Source organism: Geosmithia morbida (assembly GCF_012550715.1).
Source record: "Geosmithia morbida isolate 1262 chromosome Unknown scaffold_11, whole genome shotgun sequence".
Taxonomy (NCBI): Eukaryota; Fungi; Ascomycota; class Sordariomycetes; order Hypocreales; family Bionectriaceae; genus Geosmithia; species Geosmithia morbida.
Window position 1 is genome coordinate 290,394 of NW_023336198.1, and position 23,167 is coordinate 313,560.

Below are 23,167 nucleotides of genomic sequence, written 5' to 3' on the forward strand. Positions count from 1 at the left end.
AGTTTCCGTAATCCACACATGCAGAAGACGGCATGTCGAAAGAAGGCAGGGTCCCCAGTCTCCGGGACCAAGATACTGCAGCCATAACGGCAAGGTCCCACTATCCACAATGTAAACGCCGGATGGTGACTCGCTGCAGCGGCCCAGCAAACCGGTTCAGGGAAGACGCTACGCGTCACGGATGCATCACTCGATACACCCTGACCCTCGCGCGACGCAGGCGAGGACTTGGCCGGCCCTTCCCTTTCAGCAGACTCCCTCTCTATCCCACGCACTCTCCACGTCGCTCCTGTCTAGCGCCTACGGCCTAGACGGGGACATGGAGGTAGCCGGCAACTGGAGGGGCATACAGGTACCGACGGTTACATACAGCTATGGGTATGGGTATCGGGTGAGAAAAGAGTGAGGGCAAGAAGAGAAAAGAAGGATAATACCGGATCTCCGGAAAACCCCCATAACGAGTTATCATGACCGAGGGATCTGACGATTTTCTTGAAGAAGACCTAGCCATCTCCCCCCCCCCCCCCCCCCCCCCCCCCCCCCCGCAGGCATCTCTGTCCTTGGCTCGCATTCTCCATTTTTGAATAATTGTATGCTTACAAAAATATCTTTAGTCTTGTCAACATCCTCAAGGGCGCCAACCAGCCTGTTCCCGACGAACTCCTCAAGTTTGGCACCACGGTCAAGAAGAAGGCGCATGACATGTACGGAGCCTTTTTCAAGGACGTTGATATGTCGCAAAAGGCCACCAAGATTACCTTCGACTAAGTTGGGAAGCCTCTGCTCCGTGTGTGTGTTTCATTGTCTTTTATATCTTATCCCATATATTATTTCGTTCCTGTTGATGCCAGGCGTTGTATCTATTCGTGCTCTCTACTTTTTGATGGATTTACGGTCGCGTACAGAGTCGAGGCAACTGATGAGAAAGTCTCGTTCGGTAAAGGCACTGGAAAAAGTTGGGCGTCGTTGATTTTATCCGTGTTCGGCCCTATTGTCAGCAATTGTATTTCCGGGTTGTGCCTATATATACATGGTGGATGTGTATGTATAAATTCAATGATTTGCATGATCTCAGACCACGGTGCCACGTACAAGGATAACAACAACGGCAGGGCAAACGAAGACACCCTGACCAATGCCGCAAAAGGTTGTTGCTCAGCGCCGTCGGCAATGTCGAGCCAATGCATCACGGCGGCCGTGGCGGCTGCGAGAAGCATGGCGCTGCGCGGGAACAATGCGCCAAACCCAGCGTCGGTGCCGCGGGACTTGAAGAAGCGGGAGATGGACACGGCGCACCACAGTATACGACAGAGCATGTTGATCGAGTTGGCAATGACGAGGCCATTGGCGCCCAGGGGGAGCACACGCATGAAGAGATAGGCTGAGGCGGCAAAGGCGACGGAGAAGACGCCCATCCAACCTGACTGGCGGTGCACCTCGGCCTCGGTGGCCACAGACGCAATGAACGACTCGGCAATGCCATTGAGGGCCAGGAACGGGATATAGAAGCAGTACACGGCCAGGACGTCGCCTGCCCCGGAGTTGACCCACCGTCTCCCGGCTACAATGGCCAGCAGCGGACGGGCGGCAAATGGGCCGAGGCTTACAACGGCTGTCGAGAGTAGTATATACAGCCTGACGAGAGTATAGAGACTCTTCTTGGCCTCGAGCACGGCAGGGCACGGCTTGCTAGGCTTGTTTGTAGGCTGCGTGGACAGCAGTCTAGAGAAGTAGCTACGGCTGCTCTCCTCGACGGGCTGGAAGAGCAGACGGGCGATCAGCCCGCCGTAGTTGTTGGCGAGCGCATACGCCCCCTGGACCTGGGGTGTCAACAGGAGCGAGATCAGGAACGTGTCCCCTTGGGTGAGGAGGTGCTTGACGACGCTCTGGGCCATCATACTCCCCGCGAGCCGGACGGTCGGACGGTACAAGTAGCTGCCGTCGGCAAGTGCGGGCCGCGGGAGGAGGGAGAATCCCGTGGCTGAGGCCTCTTTCTGACCCGAAACGGCGTACACCATCAGCAGGACAAGGCCGTAGCTCAGCTGGCCCAGAGCAAAGGGCAGGACACCCAAGTCGCGGGAAGATCCCCACACGGCTGATCCCAGGACGACGGCGCACCGGAAGAAAGTGGCTGTTGACTCGGCGGCCGCACGCGTACCAAACTGCATACGTGTCTGGAGCAGGACAAAGCATGGCTCGGACAGGAGCTCCACCATGGCTGCCACGCCGTACAGCCTCAGTGACAGGGCCAGGTACGGCTCAGCCAGGGATGCCTCGCTGGCATAAGAGAGGTACAGCCATCCCAGTGCCACGCTGACGACGGATCCTAGCCCAACGGCAATATATCCGAGGTTGACGATGGCCTGGCTCTCCCTGGCGGCAGCAGAAGTCGTCTTGTTGGGGGTCGGCGACTCACTGCTTGTCGGTGCTGTTGCAGGACCCTGGCGCTGAATGGCCACGCGTAGACTCTCCCGAGCAAAGAAGAGGACAGACAGGTAGTATACTTCTAGCTGCGTCGACAGACCGAGAAGAGGGGCTGTGAGGAAGCGGAGGAGGATCTGGTTCGCGGCGAAGGTGACGAGGCGGGATATGAGCTGGAGGCTGATGAGCATGGAGGCACCTCTAACGGCGGAAGAGCTAGTGGCGGGTGAGGAGTCTGTGGGTTCCGTCCCCGCCACTCTGACGGCAGGATCCCCCTTGTAGGCCGATCTAGGCATGGCGGCGCCTGAGGGGTAGAAGCAGAGGAGAAAGTGGTGATGTGAGAGAGGGGGGAGATGTTTGTATCGACGTGTTATTCAAGTGAGGCCGGTGGTGAGAAGAACTCCACTGTATTTGCGGTAGTCATAGCGGTGTCACCCACTACAAGTTAGGAGGCTCAGGGGTCTCCCTAAAAGATATTCACATCGATACAGGACAGCCACAGTGGTGCTTTAGTGGACGCCCTAGCAATCATGGCACAGAAGCATCTGCACAGAATAGCACGCTGAAGTATTGCGGCTGAAGTATTGCGCAACAATCAAGAATACAATACACATTTTTTCCATTATGGCTACTTGAAATGAACCAACGTCCTTAATAGAATAAACAACAAACCAGCCAAGAATTTCCATTTACTTCAAGTTCCATACGGTAACCCTCACGCGGATGTAAATCTGATTTCAGAACACAGGGTAAGTGCGGAGAAACTAGTGCCCGCCCCTCCGACAAGCTCTTTCCCCCCCACTATCAGAGAAAAAAAGCTCCTCATAACTTTTTTTTTTTTTCGCTTTCCTTTTCCTTTCTTTCTTCTTCTTCAAGTCATCGCCCTCTTGAACGCTGCGTTTCCATGCTACAAACAGAAGAGAGGGGAACTCATTCAGATTTCCTTCCTCTCTTCACTTCTTATCTTGCATGTGGGAAATTCGGAGAATGCTTCAAACTGTTCGTCCTTTTGGGCTGAACAACCCTCCCTCTCGTCCACCAATTTGGTTGGACGATGCATAGGTCTGCCAGCGATGGCCTGGCGTCACTCGACGTCTGCATTGGACATCAGAAATCTCGGAGCCCCAGCTCTTTTCTTCCAACCTCTGTTTTCGGTACCCTTGGGGGCCGGAGCTTTGGGAAGGAGAAGGAGTTTCTTGGGTACCTCCATGGAAAGTCTGTGCGAAGCTTGTTGAGTCAACTTGAGTGCGATACGCGGCGTGCCGCCTCTGAGGGCTCTCTTCCTCTTCTCGGGGAGCAGGGTCTGAAGGACGGCATAACTCAATTCCGATCATTCTCTAGAGGGCGATGGCTTCACCTTTTTCTCTCCCGAGGTTAGTCTTACCCAATTCCTCGACTGCACCCAGAACAAAGAATACTACTAATGTCTGTCTTCGGTACCGTTGCATACCATGACTCACGACCCGAACGACCTACCATGCTCGACTGTCCATGCTCCACACCCGACGCGTGCTGCTATCTAGGATGTATACCGCCAAACTTACACACCCGTGGCATTCAACGTAAAAGGACAACTCGTAATCATCGCTGCTCGTCTGCAATTCGTATCCAACACCCTGCGGAACAAACGACATCTGGGTGGGGTACCGTGAATCTGTAATACGGTGCTGTATTTCCATATCAAAGCTATTTGAGAAGACAAATGATACCATACGCGAAGAAAAGGACAAAACGCCATTTCGTAAACTATTACTCCTTGCCCACATATCAAGCCGGTATCCCAACCGCCATGACGTCGGGATTCTCCTCTAGCTGTGACCTCGTTGGCATAGTACCGGTCCTCATGAGGTCTGCACTCTGCATAACAAGGGGATCACGACCCATGCTAGCGACAGCCACGGCCGTCTCCCCCTGTGTATAGTAAGCGACAAAGCTTGCCTCAGCGGGATTCCCGTCGACAATGACATGGTCATAGCCGCCGGCCGTGTTACCACAGTAGCGCATCTGAGCACCGAGGGCGGACCAGAATACGGGGATGAACTGCGGCGACGGCGTGAGGGACGCGTTGACGATGTGTGCGGCCACGGCCCTCCCCGAATTCTGCGCCACGCTCCAATGCTCGATCCTGGTGTCCTTGCCCTCTCCACCGGGACCGTGGTAGGGGAAGGTGCTGATGTCGCCAATGGCGTAGACGTCCTTGACGCCGACGACGGAAAACGTCTCGTCCGTCTTGAGGGACCCATCGGGCTCGAGACGGAGGACCTTGTTGTCGCGGAGGAACTCGGTGGCAGGGGAGACACCCACGCCTAGGATGACCAGGTCGGCCTCCAGCCTTGTGCCGTCCTGCAGGACCACGGCGCCCACCTTGGACTGGTCGGACCCGAGAGGCTCGGCCTTGTCCACGCCAGCGCCGAGGTAGAACTTGATGCCCTTGCCCTCGACGACCTTTTGGATCCCAGCGCCGACTTGCTCACCCAGCACAGGTGCCAGGGGGACCTTTTCCATACCCACAACGGACACCGAGTTGTCACTGCTCAGGGCCAGAGCAACCTCGAGCCCTATGAACGACGATCCGATTACGACGACCTTCTTGCCCTTTTCGCCGACGGCCTCGACAATCTTCTTGGCGTCGTGGACGCTGCGCAGGGTGAAGATGTTGTCCAGGACCGTGAAGCCCTGCAGCGGCAGCTTCCGGGGCACACCGCCGGTCGCGAGGACAAGCTTGGTGTAGGAAATCTTGTCGCCTGCCTTGGTGGTGACGTTCCTCTCCGACACGTCAACCCCGACGACCTCGCCGTCCACCCAATCCACGGAACCGGATTCAAACCAGGCCTTGTCCCGCAGGGCTAGTTTGGCGGGGTCGGCGATGAGCGCCTTGCTCACTTTGGGCCGGTCAACGGGCAGGTAACCCTCGTTGGTGATCACCGTCAGTCCACCGGCGTACCCCTTCTCTCGGAGACCCTCCACCAGGCCGATGGCACCAGACCCGCCGCCAACGACGACCACGTGGCCCTCCCCGGTGCCGGAGCCGGCGCACTTGAAGTTGGGCGTCCGACGAGCCGATTTGATGGCTGACTCTTCGCCGGTGATGTACACGGCGCCGTCGCGCTCGGTGGTCTTGAAGACGGGAAGGGAGTTGAGGGCTGGGGCATCTTCTATATCGCCCGTCTTGGCGTTGAAGCAGGCTATTGTTGGTGCAGTCAGAATCTGCAACGGGTACGCAGGAGGTAGAGACACAGGGGAACACAGAGGGGGGGGAGGGGGGGGGGATAGCGAAACACACCTCCATGCCACGGACAGGTCAGACGGCCAGACTTGGTCAGAACACCTTTGGCCAGGGGACCGCCGTAATGCGTGCACTTTGAGCCGAGAGCCTGGATGGTGCCAGCAGCGTTGACGAGGAGGACTCTACCCCCCTCTATGCCCTCGACCTCGACCTCTTGCTTGGCACTGGGGGCCAGACCCTCCAGGGACGTGATGTTCTTGAGCTTGTACTCTTGAGGAGCCATGGTGCGTATGCTATTTGAGAAGGGCCGTCGTGAATGATAACGGCTTGGGAAGGATGATGATTCGAGTGGTGTTAACGACCTCTTGGGACGGAGAATGAAGCGGTGATATCGTACGAGTGGCATGGGGTAAGAGGAGGGGGGTGGGAGGGGAGAGGAGAGGGTGATGGGTACAAAGGCTTTAATAGAGCATGCAGGTCGTAGCTACGGGGTAAGAGAGAGAGAGAGAGATAGTGAGAGAGAGAGATAGAGAGAGAGAGACTACTATACGAAGATGGCACGCAATGTATACAGTTATGGTATATCTACCCACGTTCATAAGCCTGTGGTAAACTTGTAAGACGTAGAGGTTGCATAGATGCGGAGGGGCCATGACGATAATGACAATAGCTGAGACATTATTGGTTCGCTAGGGGGGGGGGGGAGCGATGGTACGGGCGGCGCTGGTTGAGACCATGACGACATGGCAAGGACCAGCCAGTTTCTGGGACGGAAGAAGTAGAGGATGACGATGTAGAAGTAAACGGCGATTATTAAGGGAGTGTGTGTGTTGCTGGACTACCAGTGCTAGCCAGTATAGGCGAACTGTATTACGTCGTAGCTGCCGGGTCAGAGCCACGTCTGTTACGGCCGTCAGTGTCATTTCTAGAATGGTATCAGTACTTCGTAATAGCAGCTGTCACACATGCACTTTTCCTAGGTTGTCGGTCGAAAGTAGAGATATTCTTACTAGATCTTATATGAACGTTGTCGAAGCCGATATAGGCGAAACCACGAGGAAGAGATCATAGCAGGCAATCGATGAAGGCAAATAAAACAGTCATGCGTATGGATATCAAAACGGGTAGACACTACATAACACAGTCAATCCGCTTAGATGTGGGTTATGTGCTATTCGGTGTCAAAAGTTCTTGACTCTTCATTATGAGTATTCCTGCCGAACTTGGCACATCCATGGTCGAGCCCAGCTTACCTAAGTCACGTGAGTATAAAAAAATCAAGTATCCTAGGACCTGCTTACCAAACCTGTGCATCATCCTCAGGCTTATTTTGCTCTTCTCTACCCGTACACCTGATAATACCTCGTTTTATTGTATGCGAAAGACGGTGTATCGTCAAAGTGATTTGTGGGTTTGCCAGGATGGCATGCATCGATATTCTGCAATACTGATCAGTGATGTTGAACCCCGATGCGTTGGACCTGCCAGGGCCTGTCGTTAGCCGTCTGTCAGCGGGGCTAAGGGACGATGATGAATGGCTATTCCGACCCGTGCCACCTCTGCCAACCGCTGCAGCTGTTCATTATTATCACGAGTGGACGTGGGTATCTTCAATTACGAATACGCACACCTACGCACGCCTACGCACGCCGAGTATCATGTATAAAAACTGTCGGGACCTTTGAGGGGATGGGGGAGGGGTTGGCGAGCGAGGCAAAATGGTCCACTACTATCTGTACTCCGTTTACTCCGTACATATGAGCCCTGCTCTTTCTGTCCAATGACCGTACTGCATGTGCAAGTTGGCAGAGCTGTCGTGGCCAGATTGGATTGCACCAGTTCCAATGTCAGAAAAGCACATGTCAGAATGGCCGGGATTGCATGAGCTTATGTGGAGACATGAGCGGGCTTGTGCAGGCGTGTCTGCCCAGGGAACTCTGCAAAGGGTGCCTGAAATCACCACGTCTGCAGATGAATGACTTTATAAACAGGGCCAGCTCACCTTTTTTTTTCTTCTTCCACTTCAAGGCTTTCTCGTCGCTATCCTTCTTGCCCTTCCACAGTCTTTTGCTGCTACATACTGCTGCCGCTTCTGCTGCTGGTGTTTAGGTGGTGATCGAGTGGTGTCAAAGCCACAGACACCCAACACACCAGCCGCGCACACATCAGCCACAACCTTGCTCGTTGTGGCTTTGCCTCTTGCTCGGCTGTGCCTGGGAACTGACCTTTTTAGTGGGGCGGGGCGGGGCAGCTCCCTCCCCATACGTCAGAATTCATCGTCCAGGGCAATCACGCGCGGTGCCTCGCGCTTTCCCACCGCGTCCAAATGTGTAATCTCATTTAGGCCAGTCGCTCGGAGTTGGCCCTTTGATTTTCGAGACTGACTCTCTTGTCTCTTTTTGTCTGCCGGGCCTCTAGCAAATCCCCAAGAAAAAAATCCCCGACTCTATCACCTCTCCCCTCCTTTCTGCTGGAGAATCATCATTCCATTTCTCTCCTATTTCTTGTCTCGGCGCCCAAAGACAAACACCTCTTCTCCCGTCTTTCCTAGGTACCCGCTCTCCAAGTCTCAGCTAGTACTACGGCCGTACACTACTGCTGCTTCTCTTCCCCTCCTTAGGGGAAGCAGCCTCTATCTCTCTGCCCTCCTGGCCCCGCGCCCTTGTCTCAGAAAAAGATCATGTTTGGCGTCACTGCGCTCTGCTACGCTAGCCGTTCATGACGACCCGTCTAGTCAGATGCGGTAACAACAACTCCCCAAACCAGCGAGATCAGCGAAATTCGAGCATCTTCTACCACACACACACACCCCCCCCCCCCCCTCCGAGTCGATCTGAGACCGCCTTCTCGGCGGCTCTCTCCTACCAAGAGACACCATGGGTCCTCGCCCCCTCATCATGGCCCCCCCGATGGCCTTGGACGTCAACTTTGACAGGCGATCTGGCTCCCCCGAATCCTTTATCAACTGCTGCTGTGGACGCCCCGATTGCCCCTTTCTGAAAAAGAACTGCTCGGTGCTCGAATCTGTCGAGAAGGATGTTCATACAGCCGCGCAGCTGGGTCAGGTACGACGAATCAATTTCCTTAATTTCCGACGAGCCTGCATTCCTGCCGTGTGTTAGTGTCTTTGATGCCTTCTTGCATGTTCTGCTGTCTGTTACGAGTCAATCCCCTATGCTACCCGGGCTCATTTACCAGCTGCGTTCCAGTGGGCGGTGCCCATCCATTCGTGTTGATGATGTTGTCCACTGGCTTGGGATGGCGAGTCTGGCAGAAGGACAGCAAGGGGCAACCCAGTGACAGTTTTTCCTTTTTCCTTCTCGTTGCTTTTTCCATCTTCTCCCTCTGTCCTTGTCGCTTCCCTTTTGTTTTCCGTTTTCCCAACATCCCGCATGTTGCTCCCTCGACCAGTATCTAACTACGAGATGGAGGAGAAATCGATGGATTCCGGGCTGACATTTGCCCTCCAGGCTCTTCTCGCCCGCCATGAGGCTTATATGGCCGATGCCGAGCGGGACAGGTTAGAGTTGACGAGCCGAATCGAGCGGTTGGAGAAGGATAAGCACCAACTTGAGGCTGCCAACGCGACCAAGGTGGAGGAGAACCGTCAGCTCAGCGACCAGCTCGAGATGCTCAACAGCACCGTCAGCGAGTCCGACACCAAGATCCGAAGCCTCGAGGCCAGCTTGCTGTCGTCGCAACAGACTGTCCGTCGTCTCGAAGCCGCCGCGGCCCGTGCCGAGGATGCTGAACGACACCTGTCCCTGCTGGAGGAGGAGCAGATGAAGCTGCACTCGGACCTGCGGCTCTCCAGGGAGGATGCCCGCACACACGCGCAGAGATGCAAGGAAGCACAGAGAGGCATCCTCGATATGCAGGACCAGCTGGAGCGCATGGAGCAGGAGGCTCAACAGGAGCGGAAGCGTCACGCAGAAATCATCAGTCGCATGGAGCGTCAGCGTGATGTGGAGAAGCAGCTCGACACTGCCGCCGGCCGCCTCAAGGGCGCTGCCGCCTCGAAGTCGTTGAGCGTCCGGAAGGATGGCAGCAGTGTCGTCAGCCACTTCGTTCGCGACCTGCTCCAGGACAATGCCAGCCTCCAGCTGGGCATTGCCGAGCTGCGAGAGATGCTCCTCAATTCCAACAGCGAGATCCAGATGCTGCGCGGCCAGCTCATGAACCACCAACCCGCCGGCACCAGCCAAGACGAGCTTGTCCGCACCAACCTCCACGACGATCTCGCTCCCCAGCTTAACAGGGAGACTAAGCTATCCCAGGAGCTCCACGTCCACCACCACTACCACGTCCCTAGACAGGACGCCCGCAAACCTAAGAAGAAGCGCCAGGGCCTGACACCGGGTGGCTTCTACTCACCATCCATATCGTCCGGCACTGCGACACCAGTCCCGTCCCTCACCACTTCTTCCTCTGCACGGTCATTGGACCCCGACGGCGACGGAGACGAGCCCACGACGCCGGCGAACAACAACAGCAAGACGGAAATTACAACCACGCCGACGTGGAGCGGCGACTCAGCGCTGGTGTCGGAATTTACATCGTCTGTCGCCAGTTCGCCGCGGTCCCACAGGGTCAGCTCCATCTTTGACGCCTCGGCTCTGGGTACTACGTCGCCGGCATCGCCGACGACTAGCTACGACCCAATGTCACCCACGTGGCGAGCACACAGTAAGCGCACATCCAACGCCTCACACCAGAGCATACAGACTCTGTCGCATACAGACCTGGCGCCGGACACGGCACTCGACTGGCAGACGCCATCGGCTCAGTGCTGCGACAACATCATTAGGGAGGAAGACGAGGACAATCTGGCGACGGGTGACAGGATGGCAGATATGATGCAACATGAGAGCCCGTCGCGGAGTCGGCTACGTCGCACCGTCTCCCACGGCTCGATCATGTCACTCAAGGGCGGCCTGGACATTCACACGCTCAAATCCCGACCGAGTCAGATGACGCTGCGTCCTATCGGGGGCGTGCAGGCCGTGGTGACGGGAGTCACGGCTCAGCCAACCATGTCTCTCTCTTCTAGCAAGCGGAGCGACGTGGCCTTGCGCGACCAATTCTCGCGAACCCAGACGGCTCGATCAGGTAGCCTCACGCCTTCGGCCGGATCTGCGACGCGGAGTCCATCCCCGTCATCTTCCCAGCGTAGCCTTAAGGGCGGCTTGGGGAAGCTGGTAGGGTGGCGGCCTTGGGCGGGGTCTAATGCCAGCTCGACCAACACGGCGGCGGGGAACAAGGACCTCCTGCAGCTACCATCGTCACAACAGCCCAGCCCTGCGGGCAGTCCGGCCCCATCGATAACGACGACGGCGACAGATACGGTCAGCGCCACCGGCAGCACGACGTCGGCAGCCAAGCCCAAGGATAACAAGGTTGCGAGCCGCACGCCGGGTATCAACCAGCCCGGCTCCATCCCCGGCTTCCAAGAATACTGGGCATCGCAGGCACGCAAGGGCGCACCTGCCAAGGTGAATGCTGAGACGATTGACCACGACGCTCTGGCCGAGGGTCTACGAGGGTGAGAAGCCCGGTACGGCTCGGCAGATTTCTCGCAGATGGATATTTCTGAGGGGGATGGGGAGAGTAGTCGTCGTCAGAGGTTGGGGAGCCGGATACAGAGAGGCTGGACGCGCCCGCTTGCTGATTTCTTTAGCAAGCGGCGTTGATATAGGCTTTCTCTCCCTGTCTCCCTGTCTCTCCATCTTCCTGCTGCACTCCTCCCTACCCCTCCAACTCTCCACCCTCATACCATCGCTACCGTTTCTTTTTCTCGACCTCTTTTCTCCGAGCTGGGTTCTTTCTGGCCCGTATTTTCTTTGTTTTCTCGGGAAATCATCTTGCGGCGCACTCATTTTGCATCTTGTGACTGAAAAAAAAAGTCCAAGTTGAAGGGGGAAAGAGGATAACTGATGACGATACCCTGGCCGGCCCTGGCCCTTCTTTTCGTCCTCTTTCTTCCTTCTGTCTTTCCTTTCTTTTCTTTTGTCCATTATTACCCTTTACCTCTTTTTTTCTTTCTTGTTTTGTATTGACCTCGCTGTTATTGATTGGCCTATAACTTACCACTACTACCTGTAGTTTTGTCTTTCTCTTTCTCTTTTCTTTTCTTTTTTTTTTTTTTTTTTTTGCATTGGCCTGGGATGGGAAACCTACATAGCATGTTTTGTATTAATCGGTGGATACATGACCACCTATAAGTCGAATTCAGAAGATTGATAGTCTTAAATTTTCCTTTTTGCGTCTGTCTATAATACCTTTATCGCAAGATGGCTACTTATTGTAGACGATGCATGCATGACATGCTGATACTTATCATTTACAGAATTGATACGACAGTCTTGATGTATCAATACATATGGGGATGGATAAAGGACAAAATCCCAAAACGTCAAGTCTCTCGATGACTCCATGAGAAGAGAAGAAAACATCAAGGAAGAAGAGTACCAAAAGAAATAAAAAAAGAAAGGATTCAATCGTATTGTTTTTTTATAGGAAAAGCCCAACGCGGGGGTCGAACCCGCAACCTTGAGATGGTGTGGATTCTTCTTGATTCAGCCGTGAAGCGTGAATAAGAGTCTCACGCTCTACCGATTGAGCTAGCCGGGCAGGCTATGTGAATGTTGAAAATTCTGGGAAGTTAGATGGTATATATACTATACCTCTGTCCTGGAAGCGCTGGCTCCTTACTTGCACTATATCGTCTTTGCATGTAATCTGACGTCATCACGAGGTCATACGGAGGTGGGAAAGATATTCTTAAGAGAACTTTTCAAAGCAAAAGATGCTCGTGAGAACTTTTGCAAAACGGAAAGAAAAGAAGAATTATATTGAAGAATCAGAGCTAAGAGAGGAAAAAAGATGCAGTAGGGACAGAGATGGAGAAGGAGGGGAAGAAATGGAAGAAGTGCAGGGGAAAAAAGAGCTACAGAGTAAGAAACTTGTTGGCAGCAGCGGCAGCATCACGAGCCTCCTTCTCCCAACCTAGAACCTTGCCGAGGAGAGCGATATCGTGAGGACACAAGTCATCAACGTACCAATCCACATTGTTGCCCACGGACCTAAACGACTGGACGAGGAGCTTGTTATCGCCAAACAGAACCTCGGACCCTCCGGTGTGGACCCAGATGGGCAGGGGCACACGGAAGGGCTCGCTGACACCGGGCGACAGGTAGGGGCTGTCAGCCGGTATCTTGCCGGCGCCAGTGATGCACTCGGTACCCCAGACGGCGAAGCCCTCGGCGAGGTAGTCGGTGGAGAAGTTTGCGACGTTGCGGACGTGGACGGGGTCGTGGGTCGACGTCAGGTCGGTCCAGGGGGACCAGAGGAGGGCGGCGGACGGCCAGGGGATGGAGAGGTCCTCGCCGTGGTCGTGGATGTATCGAATCAGCGCGAGGGCCAGGTTGCCGCCGGCCGAGTCGCCGCCGATGACGATGTTGGAAGCCGGGATGCCCAGCTTTCGCGTGAGGTGGAGGTAGGCCGATACGGCATCCTGGAGCTGCGCGGGGAAGCGCGTCTCGGCGTCGACGGCGAGACGGTACTGCGGCGTAAAGACGTGGGTGAAGCCGCCGTTGGTGCGGAGTATATCGGCCGTGAAGCCCGTGTCGTGGTCGCGTCCGTCGCCTATGACGAAGGCACCCCCGTGGAAGTGCAGGACCACGCGGAGCTTCTCGTCGTCCCCGCTGCCGCCTGCATCGACTCGCGGCGGCTCCGACGGCGTCCAGGTCCCACCCACGGCGCAGGGGCGCACCTCCTCATCGGCCAGGGGGCCGACGTAGAGCGTGTCGTCTGCCGGAGGCACCACCGTAAAGCGCGAGCCCTCGGTTCCAGGCTGCAGTGAGAGCACCTTGCGCCGCTGCAGCACAGAGCTCACCCGCAGCATAGACTTGATGGCTGTCACGGCCATGGTCTGTCGCAGCGTCCATCTGGTAGATGGGCGACCCTGCGGCACCAAGCCCAGGACCAGCTGGCGCAGGACCGGGAGCGAGAACTGCCAAGGGGCGACGAGGAAGATGTAGGCAAATCGGACGAGGGGATTCGTCAGGACCATGGTCGCGGTGTTTTCAAGATGTGATATCAAAGTTACATGTGTCTACTCGTATCGTAGGCGTGTGACGTCGATGAGGGAGGGGCGGGGGGAGGGAAGGCTATGACTTGGTGAGAGAGAGAGAGAGAGAGAGAGGAATGCTATCACGAGGGAGAAGATAAAGAACAGAAGGCAGGCAGGCAGGTGCTATGGTGTGCTCCGTGCTCCGTGGCCTCGTCTTGCCATTGTGTATGTCTCTCTGGTTCGTGTCTCCGGGGGGCCGGGAAGGAGAAGACGGGCGGCGCGTGCGTGTGACAGTCACAAGCCTCGGCACGTGAGTGGGGATCAGATCTACCAACCGAAGCCTGAAGGGGTATTATTAGACCGATGAGAGAAAGGGCGGACCAGTTTCCGAGTTGAGAGATCTGCATTAGACCTCACAAGCGTCACGCCTGCGACTGCTCGTATTTGAACTGGTACTAATAGTAGGTATCACTCCAGTCGTAGCGGTCGGTCGCTCGGACGCACAGACGGGGTCAATTGAGAGCTAGGCTTCTCCTTGTTAAGGGTCAAGGGGAGTTACGGAGTACTCGTAGTGAGACAAGCATTACACTGTGAATAGGAACGGGGACGCGGCGGAAGGCTACGCGAAAGTCGATGTGGGATTTCCAGGCGGAGATCTATTTCCGAATGAGGTATTATATATCCGATGACATGCAAGATGGAAAAAGGGGACGTCAACCAAAAACCTTCCATTGGATCCGATCCAATGCGAAGACTCAAGAGAGAGGAAGACCCAACCAAGCTTGGCACAAAGCCTGGTATTAACGCATGAACAGCAGGTCGTAGCCACCGGCAGAAGTGATGCCAATAATGAAATAAGTCGATGATAATATGGCTAAGGGTGGGCTGTAGTAGGTACTCTGAATGTTTGATCTCGTCGGTACGTACAGGTACAGAGTACGCATCATGAGATGTTTTTATTTTCATTTTTTTTTTTTTTCCAAATCTTTCTCTACAGCCACGAATGTAGATTGTGGCCTGCTACTTTTCAACAGTTGACAAAGTATATAAAAGGAAAGCGGGGGACAAGTCCTCTGTGCCTGATTGAGTTGTTGTATGTTGTGTCGTACCGTTCTTGCGTTCCCAACTCCTCTTCATCTCCTTCTCCTTCTCTCTCYCYCYCYYTCTCYMTCKACWACTTWYTWGTKYYTTSWCCTCCATTAACCTTGACGTTGGAAGATTTCATCTCATATCAAACAACACCGACATCATGGCGACATCTCAGACGGTTATGCGCTTCTACCACACCGTCAAGTCCATCGTTCTCAACCCCATCGTCCCGGGCTCGGCCCTGGTATTCCTCACCTATGCCCCTGCCGACGTGGTAGCCAAGCTTCTCAAGCCGGAGGTGGTGTCGCGGTATCTGAGCGGCGGGGTGGCGGACCTCAAGTTCCCGCTCCAGATCGTACTCGGGGTGGCGATTGTGCGGACGGTGAACCGGTTCCTGAGCCGCTGCGCCCTGAGCAACTGGACCATCACGACGGCCAGCGGGTGGGACTGGCCCAAGGAGATTGCCGTCGTGACGGGCGGCAGCGGCGGCATCGGCCGCGACATGGTGCTCAACCTGACGGCCAAGGGCGTGCGCGTCGCCGTCCTGGACGTGGCCCCGCTGCCCGCCGACATGGAGGCCGACGGCCTGATCCGCCACTTCCAGTGCGACGTGTCCGACCACGAGGCCGTGCGAGCTGCCGCCGACGCCGTGCGCTCCACCTTTGGCCACCCGACCATCCTCGTCAACAACGCCGGCATCGTCACCAACCAGCCCATCCTCGACACCAGCCCCGACTATGTCCAGAAGGTGGTCGGCGTCAACCTCCTGTCGCTGTGGTACACGACCCAGCAGTTCGTCCCCAACATGATCCTCGCCGACAAGGGCCACGTCGTCACCATCGCCTCGGCCGCCTCCTACACCATCCTCGCCAACGCCGCCCACTACTCGGCCACCAAGGCCGGCGCCCTCGCCTTCACCGACACCCTCCGCGCCGAGCTCAACGTGGTCCACAAGGTCAAGGGCGTCCTCACCACCTGCGTCCACCCCTGGTGGGCCACCTCGGGCATGACCAGCCGCTACGCCGACGCCATCACGAGCTCCATGGGCCCCATGTTGACCTCCCAGTTCGTCGCCGACAGCGTCACCAAGCAGATATTCAGCCGACGTGCCGGTCACGTCTTCGTCCCAGACATGTACTCGTGGATGAGCAGCATCCGCCACTTCCCCTCTTGGGTGCAGATCATGGTCAACAACAGTACCGCCAAGATGACGCCTCTCCCTGCCAAGAAGACGGCCTAAGTCATGCCTCTCTGTTCCTTCTCCTCCTTCCCCTATCCTCTCTTCTATCTCATCTTGGTTTTTTTTTCTTATCGTGGGCGGGAGGGAAACGACACCATCCGATCCTTCTCGATGATGAAGCTCAGACGACGGACATTGTTTTCACTATATAGCACTGGCTCCTATAGCTCAATAACGGAAATGCATCACGACATTGATTTTTACTCGTACAAGAACTAGAAAAGAAAGAAAAAGAAGAAAAAAAGAAAAAAGACCCAATCTCGTATACATACACCATACATGCAATGCTCACTCAATGTACATCATGGTAGCATGGGCATCTGGAACTGCGCCGCCAGATCCACCCATGGTCCGCGAAACCCGCCCTTCCGAGCATCCCATACGAGATCGACAAATCGTATGAACTCGCTGACGTACCGGGGATACGTCTCAAACAAGGCCAGCTGACCCACTATCCCCTCGCCAGGCTCCTTGATCTCCAGCATGGCTACGAGCAGGGGCAGTCCGATGGGTAGGGCCCTCAGGTCGCTGGGCGCCCACGACATGAAGCTCTTGAGTTCCGAGAAGATCATGTTGGCACCTACGAGGGCCTCCTCGTCGCGAACGCCGAGAGGGTACCGCAGGCGGTGGATGATGAGCAGCGTTGCGATCCGGTACAGTCGTGCCTGCAGCAGCATGGCCGTCACCTCGAGGGCTGTGAAGCGGGAGAAGACGTCTGGGGGCGGCCAGGCCTCCCACCGGCGAATCTTGGCCTCGATGTCAGTGTATGCATCGCGGCCGTCGTCATCGCTGCTTGGGCGACTAGCCATCGTCCCCTGCTCCCGTACCCGTACGCTGCAGTCGCACAGCTCCTGTATGAGCGATAGCAGCGACCAGCAGAGCCCGACGGACCGGTCGACAATGTAGTACCGGTCGCACAAGGACGTCCTGATGATGGGTGACTCGCGCCGGACAAGCGACTCGATCGTGTCGACGAGGATGGGGGTGATGGTGATGGTATCCATGGCCGGCTGGGAGAGTAGATCGCGGTAAAAGGGCTCGACGGCCAGCAGCGAGCTGCGCAGGATCGAGTGTGCCGATGTACACATCATGGCCACGTGGTGAACCAGGAGCACCTGGCCGGCCATGAGGGTGGCGGCGGCGTCCTCGCTGCACTTGGTAGACGAGCCCGCGTCCTGCAGGAGGCGCAGGCAGTCGGTGCCAGAGGACACGTCGCCCTCGCTGGGAAGCCGGACCCGACGCGTGCCCACCTCCCACATGTTGAGGGAGGCGCGGTATGAGTCGATCAGGATGCCGTTGGCAAAGGGGGCGACGGCGCGCACGGCGGCCTGGAAGTCGGCGGTGAAGCTGCGCCCGATGGTGAAGTTCTCGTGGAACCGACAGAAGACGATGGGGTCATTCATGATGCCGTCTATAATGGCACTGATATTGGTCCCGTTATCGGTGACGTCATCGTCGTCACCGCCGTCACCACGTCGCCGCTGCGGCACCGCGTATGCCTCGTTCGAGGGCGCCGTCGACAACGCCACTGTTTCACTGTCCGGCACTGTGTACCTTGGCTCAGCTGGCGTGCAGCCCGTTCTAGACTCGGGAGTTGGCGGAGTAGTGAATTGCTCTAGGCTCACGACGTCGCATCGTCCAGAGGGCATATTCGGAGGTCGCGGGCGACGACCCATGCGTCGCTGATGGCGGTTGAACGAGCACACGGCACTCTTCTGAGAGCATCTCTGGCATGATCGCGCCCCGTCATCGAAGAGGCATCGCTCCTTTCGCCGGGAGCAGCGATCACAAGCCAGCTGAGGCATGTGGCGACGCGACCTTGGGGATTGGCGTTCGACGAAAAAACCCCCCCCCTCCCCTCCGTCAGTGGTGGGACTGCAGGTCGGTTTAAAAAAAAGTTTGACGCACTATCAAGGTGGGAGACAAAGGGTGAGATGGGAACCAAACTAAACTCTCTCGGCACTTTGGATCAACGTCGAATGAGGGGGGAACGATGGCGGATGCGACGGATGATTGATGAAGCCCGTGCCGATGCGGGGGAGTGGTGCAGGGTCAGGCCAAGGATGCGAAGCGGATGCATACGATGACCATATGATTGTCACTTGTCCGATGCCATCGGTAGCTTGCGAGGCTAGCGACGTCTGTCGAGCCTTGCCTGGTTGAAGGCTGACTTTGCGACCCTTGCAGGGATCTCTCGAACTCGAAATGCCCGACTCCTAACTAGGGCCCACGTTCCCATCAGTCCAGGGGTCATCGTCCGTGCCTACTCCGTACTCAGGTTCATTTCCCATGGGCCACCACGATAGAGGCCCCCGTCCTTTCTGTTTCAACGGTCAGGAACGTATCTGCACGCACCTTCACACAGAGCTACTTCAACTCTGTGCGGAATGGCAATCACACCTTCCCCTCTTCCGGGAGTCTTCTCTCCTCTTCTGTCTTGGTTCATCGGCAGCAGGTACGTACCAACGTGGCTCGTCAGTACCAGGGTGAAGATGTTACCGGGAAAGCTGGAGGTGAATATCGGCCAGTTACTTCCCTGCGTGGGCATGATGATCATGAAATCTTGTGTGAGATGTCAGTGCCACTTGCTTGATGAGGCCTCGGTTTTCCCATCGTCACCACACGCAAGGTACACACCCCATCGCGTTGCAGTTGCACTAGCTGCAACGGCAAGGTAATCGATATAGTAGTTCAGTCAAGCTTCGGTTCCAGCCTTCATATACGTTCTCAGCAGCTCCTCCTTTCATCTGAACTCCCCTGCTTCTCATCTGCATCGATTCATACAGCAGAACTTCATCTCATCTGCACGCACGCAGAGAGAAGAACCCGAGGAAGTAGAGACAAGGACACACAGAGAGCATACAGACACAAACAGCATTCATCATGGGCTCCAATCCAGAATCTGGTAAGATACTCGACGTCATCATCGTCGGGGCCGGCATCTCAGGCATAAACACGGCGTACTACCTCCAGACCCGTGGTCCCAAGAACTCGTCGTATGCCATTCTCGAGCGGCGCGGACGCATCGGTGGCACATGGGACCTTTTCCAGTACCCCGGCGTCCGTTCCGACTCGGACGTCTACACCTACGGTTTCTCGTGGAACCTGTGGCAGGGCGAGAAGCCCATCTCACCGGGCGACGAGATCTGCGCGTACCTGAGCGAGTCGGCGGCCATGGAGGGCATCGACAAGCACATCAGGTTTCACCAGCACATTGTCTCGGTCGACTGGAGCTCCGAGTCGTCGACGTGGAGGGTGACGTCGCTCGTCGAGCCCGAGGAGAAGGAGGTCACGTACTGCTCCAAGTTCCTGGTCCTGGGGACTGGATACTACGACTACGACATGCCGCTGCCGGCCATCATCCCTGGGATAGACAACTTCCAAGGCACCGTCATCCAGCCGCAGTTCTGGCCCGAGGATCTCGACTATCTCGACAAGAACGTCGTCATTATCGGTAGCGGTGCAACCGCCATCACCCTGCTGCCCAACATAGCCAGGGACGCTGGGCACGTCACCATGCTCCAGCGTAGCCCAAGCTACATCTTCCCGCTCCCGATGAAGCAGCTGCTCCCGATCAGGCTTCTCCTGGCCATGCTGCCCCTCTCCGTCAGCGGCCGCATAAAGCGCATCGAATTTGCCTTCCTCGGCTACTTGCTATACTACGTCTGCCAGTACCTCCCCAGCGTCGGTCGCTTCTTCATCCGGTCCGCCATCAAGAGGGAGCTTCCCGCGGGCTACGACATGGACCCCAACCTCACCCCGCGCTACAACCCCTGGGATCAGCGACTGTGCATCACGCCAGGAGGCGACTTCTACGCTGCCCTCCGCTCGACAAAGGCCGACATCGTCACAGATGTCGTCAGCAGCATGGACTCGGACTCTATCCGACTGCAATCCGGCAAGGTGCTGCGGCCCGACATCATCATTCTGGCCACGGGTGTCAAGCTCAGCTTCGCCGGCAAGATCAAGATATCGGTCGATGGCCGGCCCACTGACCTCTCCAGCAAGTTTTCTTTCAAGGCCTGCATGGTCCAGGACGTTCCAAACCTGGCCTTCATCATAGGATATGCCAACGCCTCGTGGACGCTGGGCGCCGAGGCCACGTCTATCTTCCTTGCTAGGCTATGGAACGCCATGGAGTCCCAGAAGATCAAGTCTGTCGTCGCCCGTCTGGCTCCCGACACCAAGATGAAGGAAGCCTCTCACCTCGACCTCGATTCCACCTATATCAAGGCCGGTGCCCATACGATGCCCAAGGCAGGCGAGGGCCTGTGGGCTCCCAAAAGGGTCTACTATAAGGATCTCTACACATACTCGTATCACCCCGTCCTCGAAGGACTCGAGACGAGGTAGCTCTCCGCACGTGTGGGATGAAGCGTTGGGGTTCACCTAGGCTGTCTGGTATCATGATGAGCGCTCAGATGTAGCACCGTGGTTTCTCTGCTCCCTCCTCCCGTTTCTGCCCTTGTTTCTTCCTATGTATTGCTGCGCAACATGTTTTCCTGTGGAACCTAGAATAACGCCCGATCAATCATGAGTTAATGGTATGGATTCATCATTTAGAAGTACTGTCTCGTGCTTACGAAAATAAGGCGTTGATTTGAAGTGTTGATATGCTGTAGGGCAATATGCATCTCGGTGAGGTTACAGTAGAGGCTCCCATCATGATCATTCCATACACCTCTACAGATGGGTGATGGTGTGATATCGAAATCATGAAGCTCGGTCTCGTAATATTTCCTCTGCTTATTTGTGAACCTCGCTACTCCGCTCCACGCGTCTTGGCGAAATCAACAAAGTCGAAGAAACTCTTCTTGTAGTGCCTCTCCTGGGTGGTCCTGTTGACGGTCTGGATGCCGAAGTGCTGGTCGTAATCGCCAAATTCCCTGTCGAATGGAGGTCAGAAGAAGAAAGGGATAGAGGGGAAGAGGGACGATAATGGAGGAGCTAAGTATAGAGGAGAACAGGACCGAATCATACCAGTTATCAGCAAAGCTCCAGGCATATGCACCGATGACATTGACACCATCCTCCCAGATGGCCTTGAGGACCTCGGACATGAAGCTGAGGTAGTAGTAGCTGCGAGGCAGGTCGTAGAGCTGGTCGGACAGCTCCTTGTCAGCCTCGGCGTAGACGGGGTAGCCGAACTCGGTGATCATGACGGGGGCACGGAACGTGTTCCAGAGGTAGCCGAGGTGGGCACGGAGGTACGTTGGGGTGACGTAGACGTAGGACTGGGAGCGGTAGCCTATGTCCCAGCCGTAGACGTCGACGGTGGTCTGGCTGACGCAGGTAGGGCGGTAGGCGGAGCCGTAGTCCGCGGCGCACTCTCTGATGCTGCTCACGTGTCCGGGGGTGGGGGGCGCGACGACGGTGGCGGTGTAAGGGTCTATGGCAAGGAAGTCGGCGGTGCCGTTCATGTACTCGAGGTCCTCATCGGACAGCGGGACGTAGTCGTGGACCGTGGACTTGTACGACTCCGGGTAGTCTTCACCTCGAAAGACGGGGTTTCCAAAGGTCTCGAGGTAGAAGGAGTTGAAGTGGTTGGCGGCGTAGACGTCGGCGTCGCTCCGCGGGTCGCGCGGGACGCCGAAGCTGTTGCTCAGCTTGAAGGAGACCTTGCCGCTGGCCCCGAGCTCGTGCCTGTAAAAGTGCGAGACGCGCGCGTGCGAGCGCAGCACGTGGTCGACGGACACTCCGTTGAACGAGTGAAGCAGGGGCTCGTTGAAGGTGAACCAGGTGGGAACGCGGTCGGCGTAGTGGGCCATGACGATCTTTGCGTAGTTGACGAAGGCGTCCGGGAAGGTCTCGTTCTGGTACCCGCCGTTGGTGAAGCCGATGACGGGCGTGTCGCCGACGGCCGTCAGGTTCCCGGCGAAGAACTGGACCGGCGTGTCGAAGTGCAGCAGCGTGACGACGGGGACCATGCCTTTGCCCAGAACGTAGTCGATGACGTCGTTGTAGTGGTCGATGCCCTCCTGGTTGACGGGTGTGCCCGGCAGGGCAAACGGGAGGATGCGCGCCCACGATATGCTGAAGGAGAAGTGCTTGACCCCCATGGCCGCCACGCGCTCGATGTCCTGCTTGTAGTAGTAGTAGTGCTCGTTGGTGACGTAGTCCTTGGGCCGGCCGTCGCGGACGTTCAGGTCCAGGAGGGATGGGCCCTTGCCCTCCTGAGCGGTGGCGCCCTCGATCTGCGCCGCCGAGCTGGAGACGCCGACCTCGAAGCCGGCCGGGAAGGTGTAGCAGTCCGTGGGGCCGAAGTAGCCACCGGGCGGCAGGACGAGCTCGCTGCTGGGCACGGCCGTCGGCTCCACCGTCGTCGAGTACAGGCTGCTGGCCGAGTCGGTGAAGCCGGGGGGGTCGGCAGACTCCCACAGGGACGTCCACGCGGCCTGCCCGTATGGGTCGTCCGTGTCCGTTGCCGTGGCGTCGGATCCGGGCTCCCACCTGCCCCATGTCGTGTACGACTGCTCGGGGATCAGGAGTGTGAGGGACTCTGGCGGGGCGGCGTACGTCGACGTCGCCGTGGGCGAGGGCCGGGACGTCGCGTACCTCACCGTCGTCGTCATGGTGTAGGAAAACTGCGAGAAGGAATAGGTCGGCTCCTTGGCCGTCTGCGTATCGGCGCATTGCGACCTGTTGTCCGGTCCGTCCACGGGCTTGTACACTTGCTGCGCCGAGACGACCGAGACGGCCGAGACCAGAAGTACGACGGTCCTGAGGGCCACCATCTTCCTCTTGTTTGATCGTATCGGGCTCAGGGTCGATGGGTCATCCATGCGTTCACGAATCCCGCACCGCTGCCAGGGCCTCGGGGTGCCGAGGAGCGAGACATTTGGATGCTGACTTTATAGGGAGGCAGCGACATGCCAAACCCAGCAGCCGTCTGCCCGGACTCGGGTGCCGCCATCACGAGATGCCCGTGCCTGCGCTTAACATTTCCCGAGCTCGACACTCAAGGCTTGTCGTTATGGCGCAACGCACGGCAAGTTCCCTTTATGGATGGTGGGGGAGAATCGTTGGGTTGCCGTGCAGTGATAATGCGGAGTATTATTGCCTACACATTAGCCGGCTAGCTCTCCACGCTCGACCCGGGGGGGGGGGGGAGGTTCCTCAC

At 56.8% G+C, this 23,167-nt stretch overlaps 9 protein-coding genes across 9 annotated transcripts; 4 read left to right on the top strand and 5 right to left on the bottom strand.

The window, feature by feature from the left end:
* Nucleotides 1–181: 181 nt before the first annotated feature.
* On the top strand, nucleotides 182–768 carry GMORB2_1875 (ATP-dependent RNA helicase DBP3; the record flags this gene model as incomplete). Its single annotated transcript, XM_035463856.1, has 2 exons — nucleotides 182–378; nucleotides 615–768. 2 exons carry the CDS (start codon nucleotides 182–184, stop codon nucleotides 766–768), a joined length of 351 nt encoding a protein of 116 aa, XP_035320120.1.
* Nucleotides 769–972: 204 nt separating this feature from the next.
* GMORB2_1876 (oligosaccharide translocation protein RFT1) lies at nucleotides 973–2,717 on the bottom strand (the record flags this gene model as incomplete). Its single annotated transcript, XM_035463857.1, has 2 exons — nucleotides 973–988; nucleotides 1,093–2,717. 2 exons carry the CDS (start codon nucleotides 2,715–2,717, stop codon nucleotides 973–975), a joined length of 1,641 nt encoding a protein of 546 aa, XP_035320121.1.
* A 1,471-nt stretch (nucleotides 2,718–4,188) lies between these two features.
* On the bottom strand, nucleotides 4,189–5,930 carry GMORB2_1877 (NADPH-dependent 2,4-dienoyl-CoA reductase, sulfur reductase, or a related oxidoreductase; the record flags this gene model as incomplete). Its single annotated transcript, XM_035463858.1, has 2 exons — nucleotides 4,189–5,606; nucleotides 5,705–5,930. The coding sequence occupies 2 exons, from the start codon at nucleotides 5,928–5,930 to the stop codon at nucleotides 4,189–4,191; spliced, it is 1,644 nt and encodes a 547-aa protein (XP_035320122.1).
* Nucleotides 5,931–8,544: 2,614 nt separating this feature from the next.
* GMORB2_1878 (Chromosome segregation ATPase) lies at nucleotides 8,545–11,193 on the top strand (the record flags this gene model as incomplete). The annotated part of the gene is made up of 2 exons (XM_035463859.1): nucleotides 8,545–8,712; nucleotides 9,118–11,193. The coding sequence occupies 2 exons, from the start codon at nucleotides 8,545–8,547 to the stop codon at nucleotides 11,191–11,193; spliced, it is 2,244 nt and encodes a 747-aa protein (XP_035320123.1).
* Nucleotides 11,194–12,593: 1,400 nt separating this feature from the next.
* GMORB2_1879 (Acetyl esterase/lipase) lies at nucleotides 12,594–13,718 on the bottom strand (the record flags this gene model as incomplete). Its single annotated transcript, XM_035463860.1, has 1 exon — nucleotides 12,594–13,718. The coding sequence occupies one exon, from the start codon at nucleotides 13,716–13,718 to the stop codon at nucleotides 12,594–12,596; it is 1,125 nt and encodes a 374-aa protein (XP_035320124.1).
* Nucleotides 13,719–14,967: 1,249 nt separating this feature from the next.
* On the top strand, nucleotides 14,968–16,047 carry GMORB2_1880 (Short-chain dehydrogenase; the record flags this gene model as incomplete). The annotated part of the gene is made up of 1 exon (XM_035463861.1): nucleotides 14,968–16,047. The coding sequence occupies one exon, from the start codon at nucleotides 14,968–14,970 to the stop codon at nucleotides 16,045–16,047; it is 1,080 nt and encodes a 359-aa protein (XP_035320125.1).
* A 302-nt stretch (nucleotides 16,048–16,349) lies between these two features.
* GMORB2_1881 (uncharacterized protein) lies at nucleotides 16,350–18,301 on the bottom strand (the record flags this gene model as incomplete). Its single annotated transcript, XM_035463862.1, has 3 exons — nucleotides 16,350–17,628; nucleotides 17,673–17,865; nucleotides 18,262–18,301. 3 exons carry the CDS (start codon nucleotides 18,299–18,301, stop codon nucleotides 16,350–16,352), a joined length of 1,512 nt encoding a protein of 503 aa, XP_035320126.1.
* Nucleotides 18,302–18,930: 629 nt separating this feature from the next.
* Nucleotides 18,931–20,400, top strand: GMORB2_1882 (putative flavoprotein CzcO associated with the cation diffusion facilitator CzcD; the record flags this gene model as incomplete). Its single annotated transcript, XM_035463863.1, has 1 exon — nucleotides 18,931–20,400. The coding sequence occupies one exon, from the start codon at nucleotides 18,931–18,933 to the stop codon at nucleotides 20,398–20,400; it is 1,470 nt and encodes a 489-aa protein (XP_035320127.1).
* A 409-nt stretch (nucleotides 20,401–20,809) lies between these two features.
* On the bottom strand, nucleotides 20,810–22,781 carry GMORB2_1883 (Beta-glucosidase/6-phospho-beta-glucosidase/beta-galactosidase; the record flags this gene model as incomplete). Its single annotated transcript, XM_035463864.1, has 2 exons — nucleotides 20,810–20,933; nucleotides 21,028–22,781. The coding sequence occupies 2 exons, from the start codon at nucleotides 22,779–22,781 to the stop codon at nucleotides 20,810–20,812; spliced, it is 1,878 nt and encodes a 625-aa protein (XP_035320128.1).
* Nucleotides 22,782–23,167: the final 386 nt, after the last annotated feature.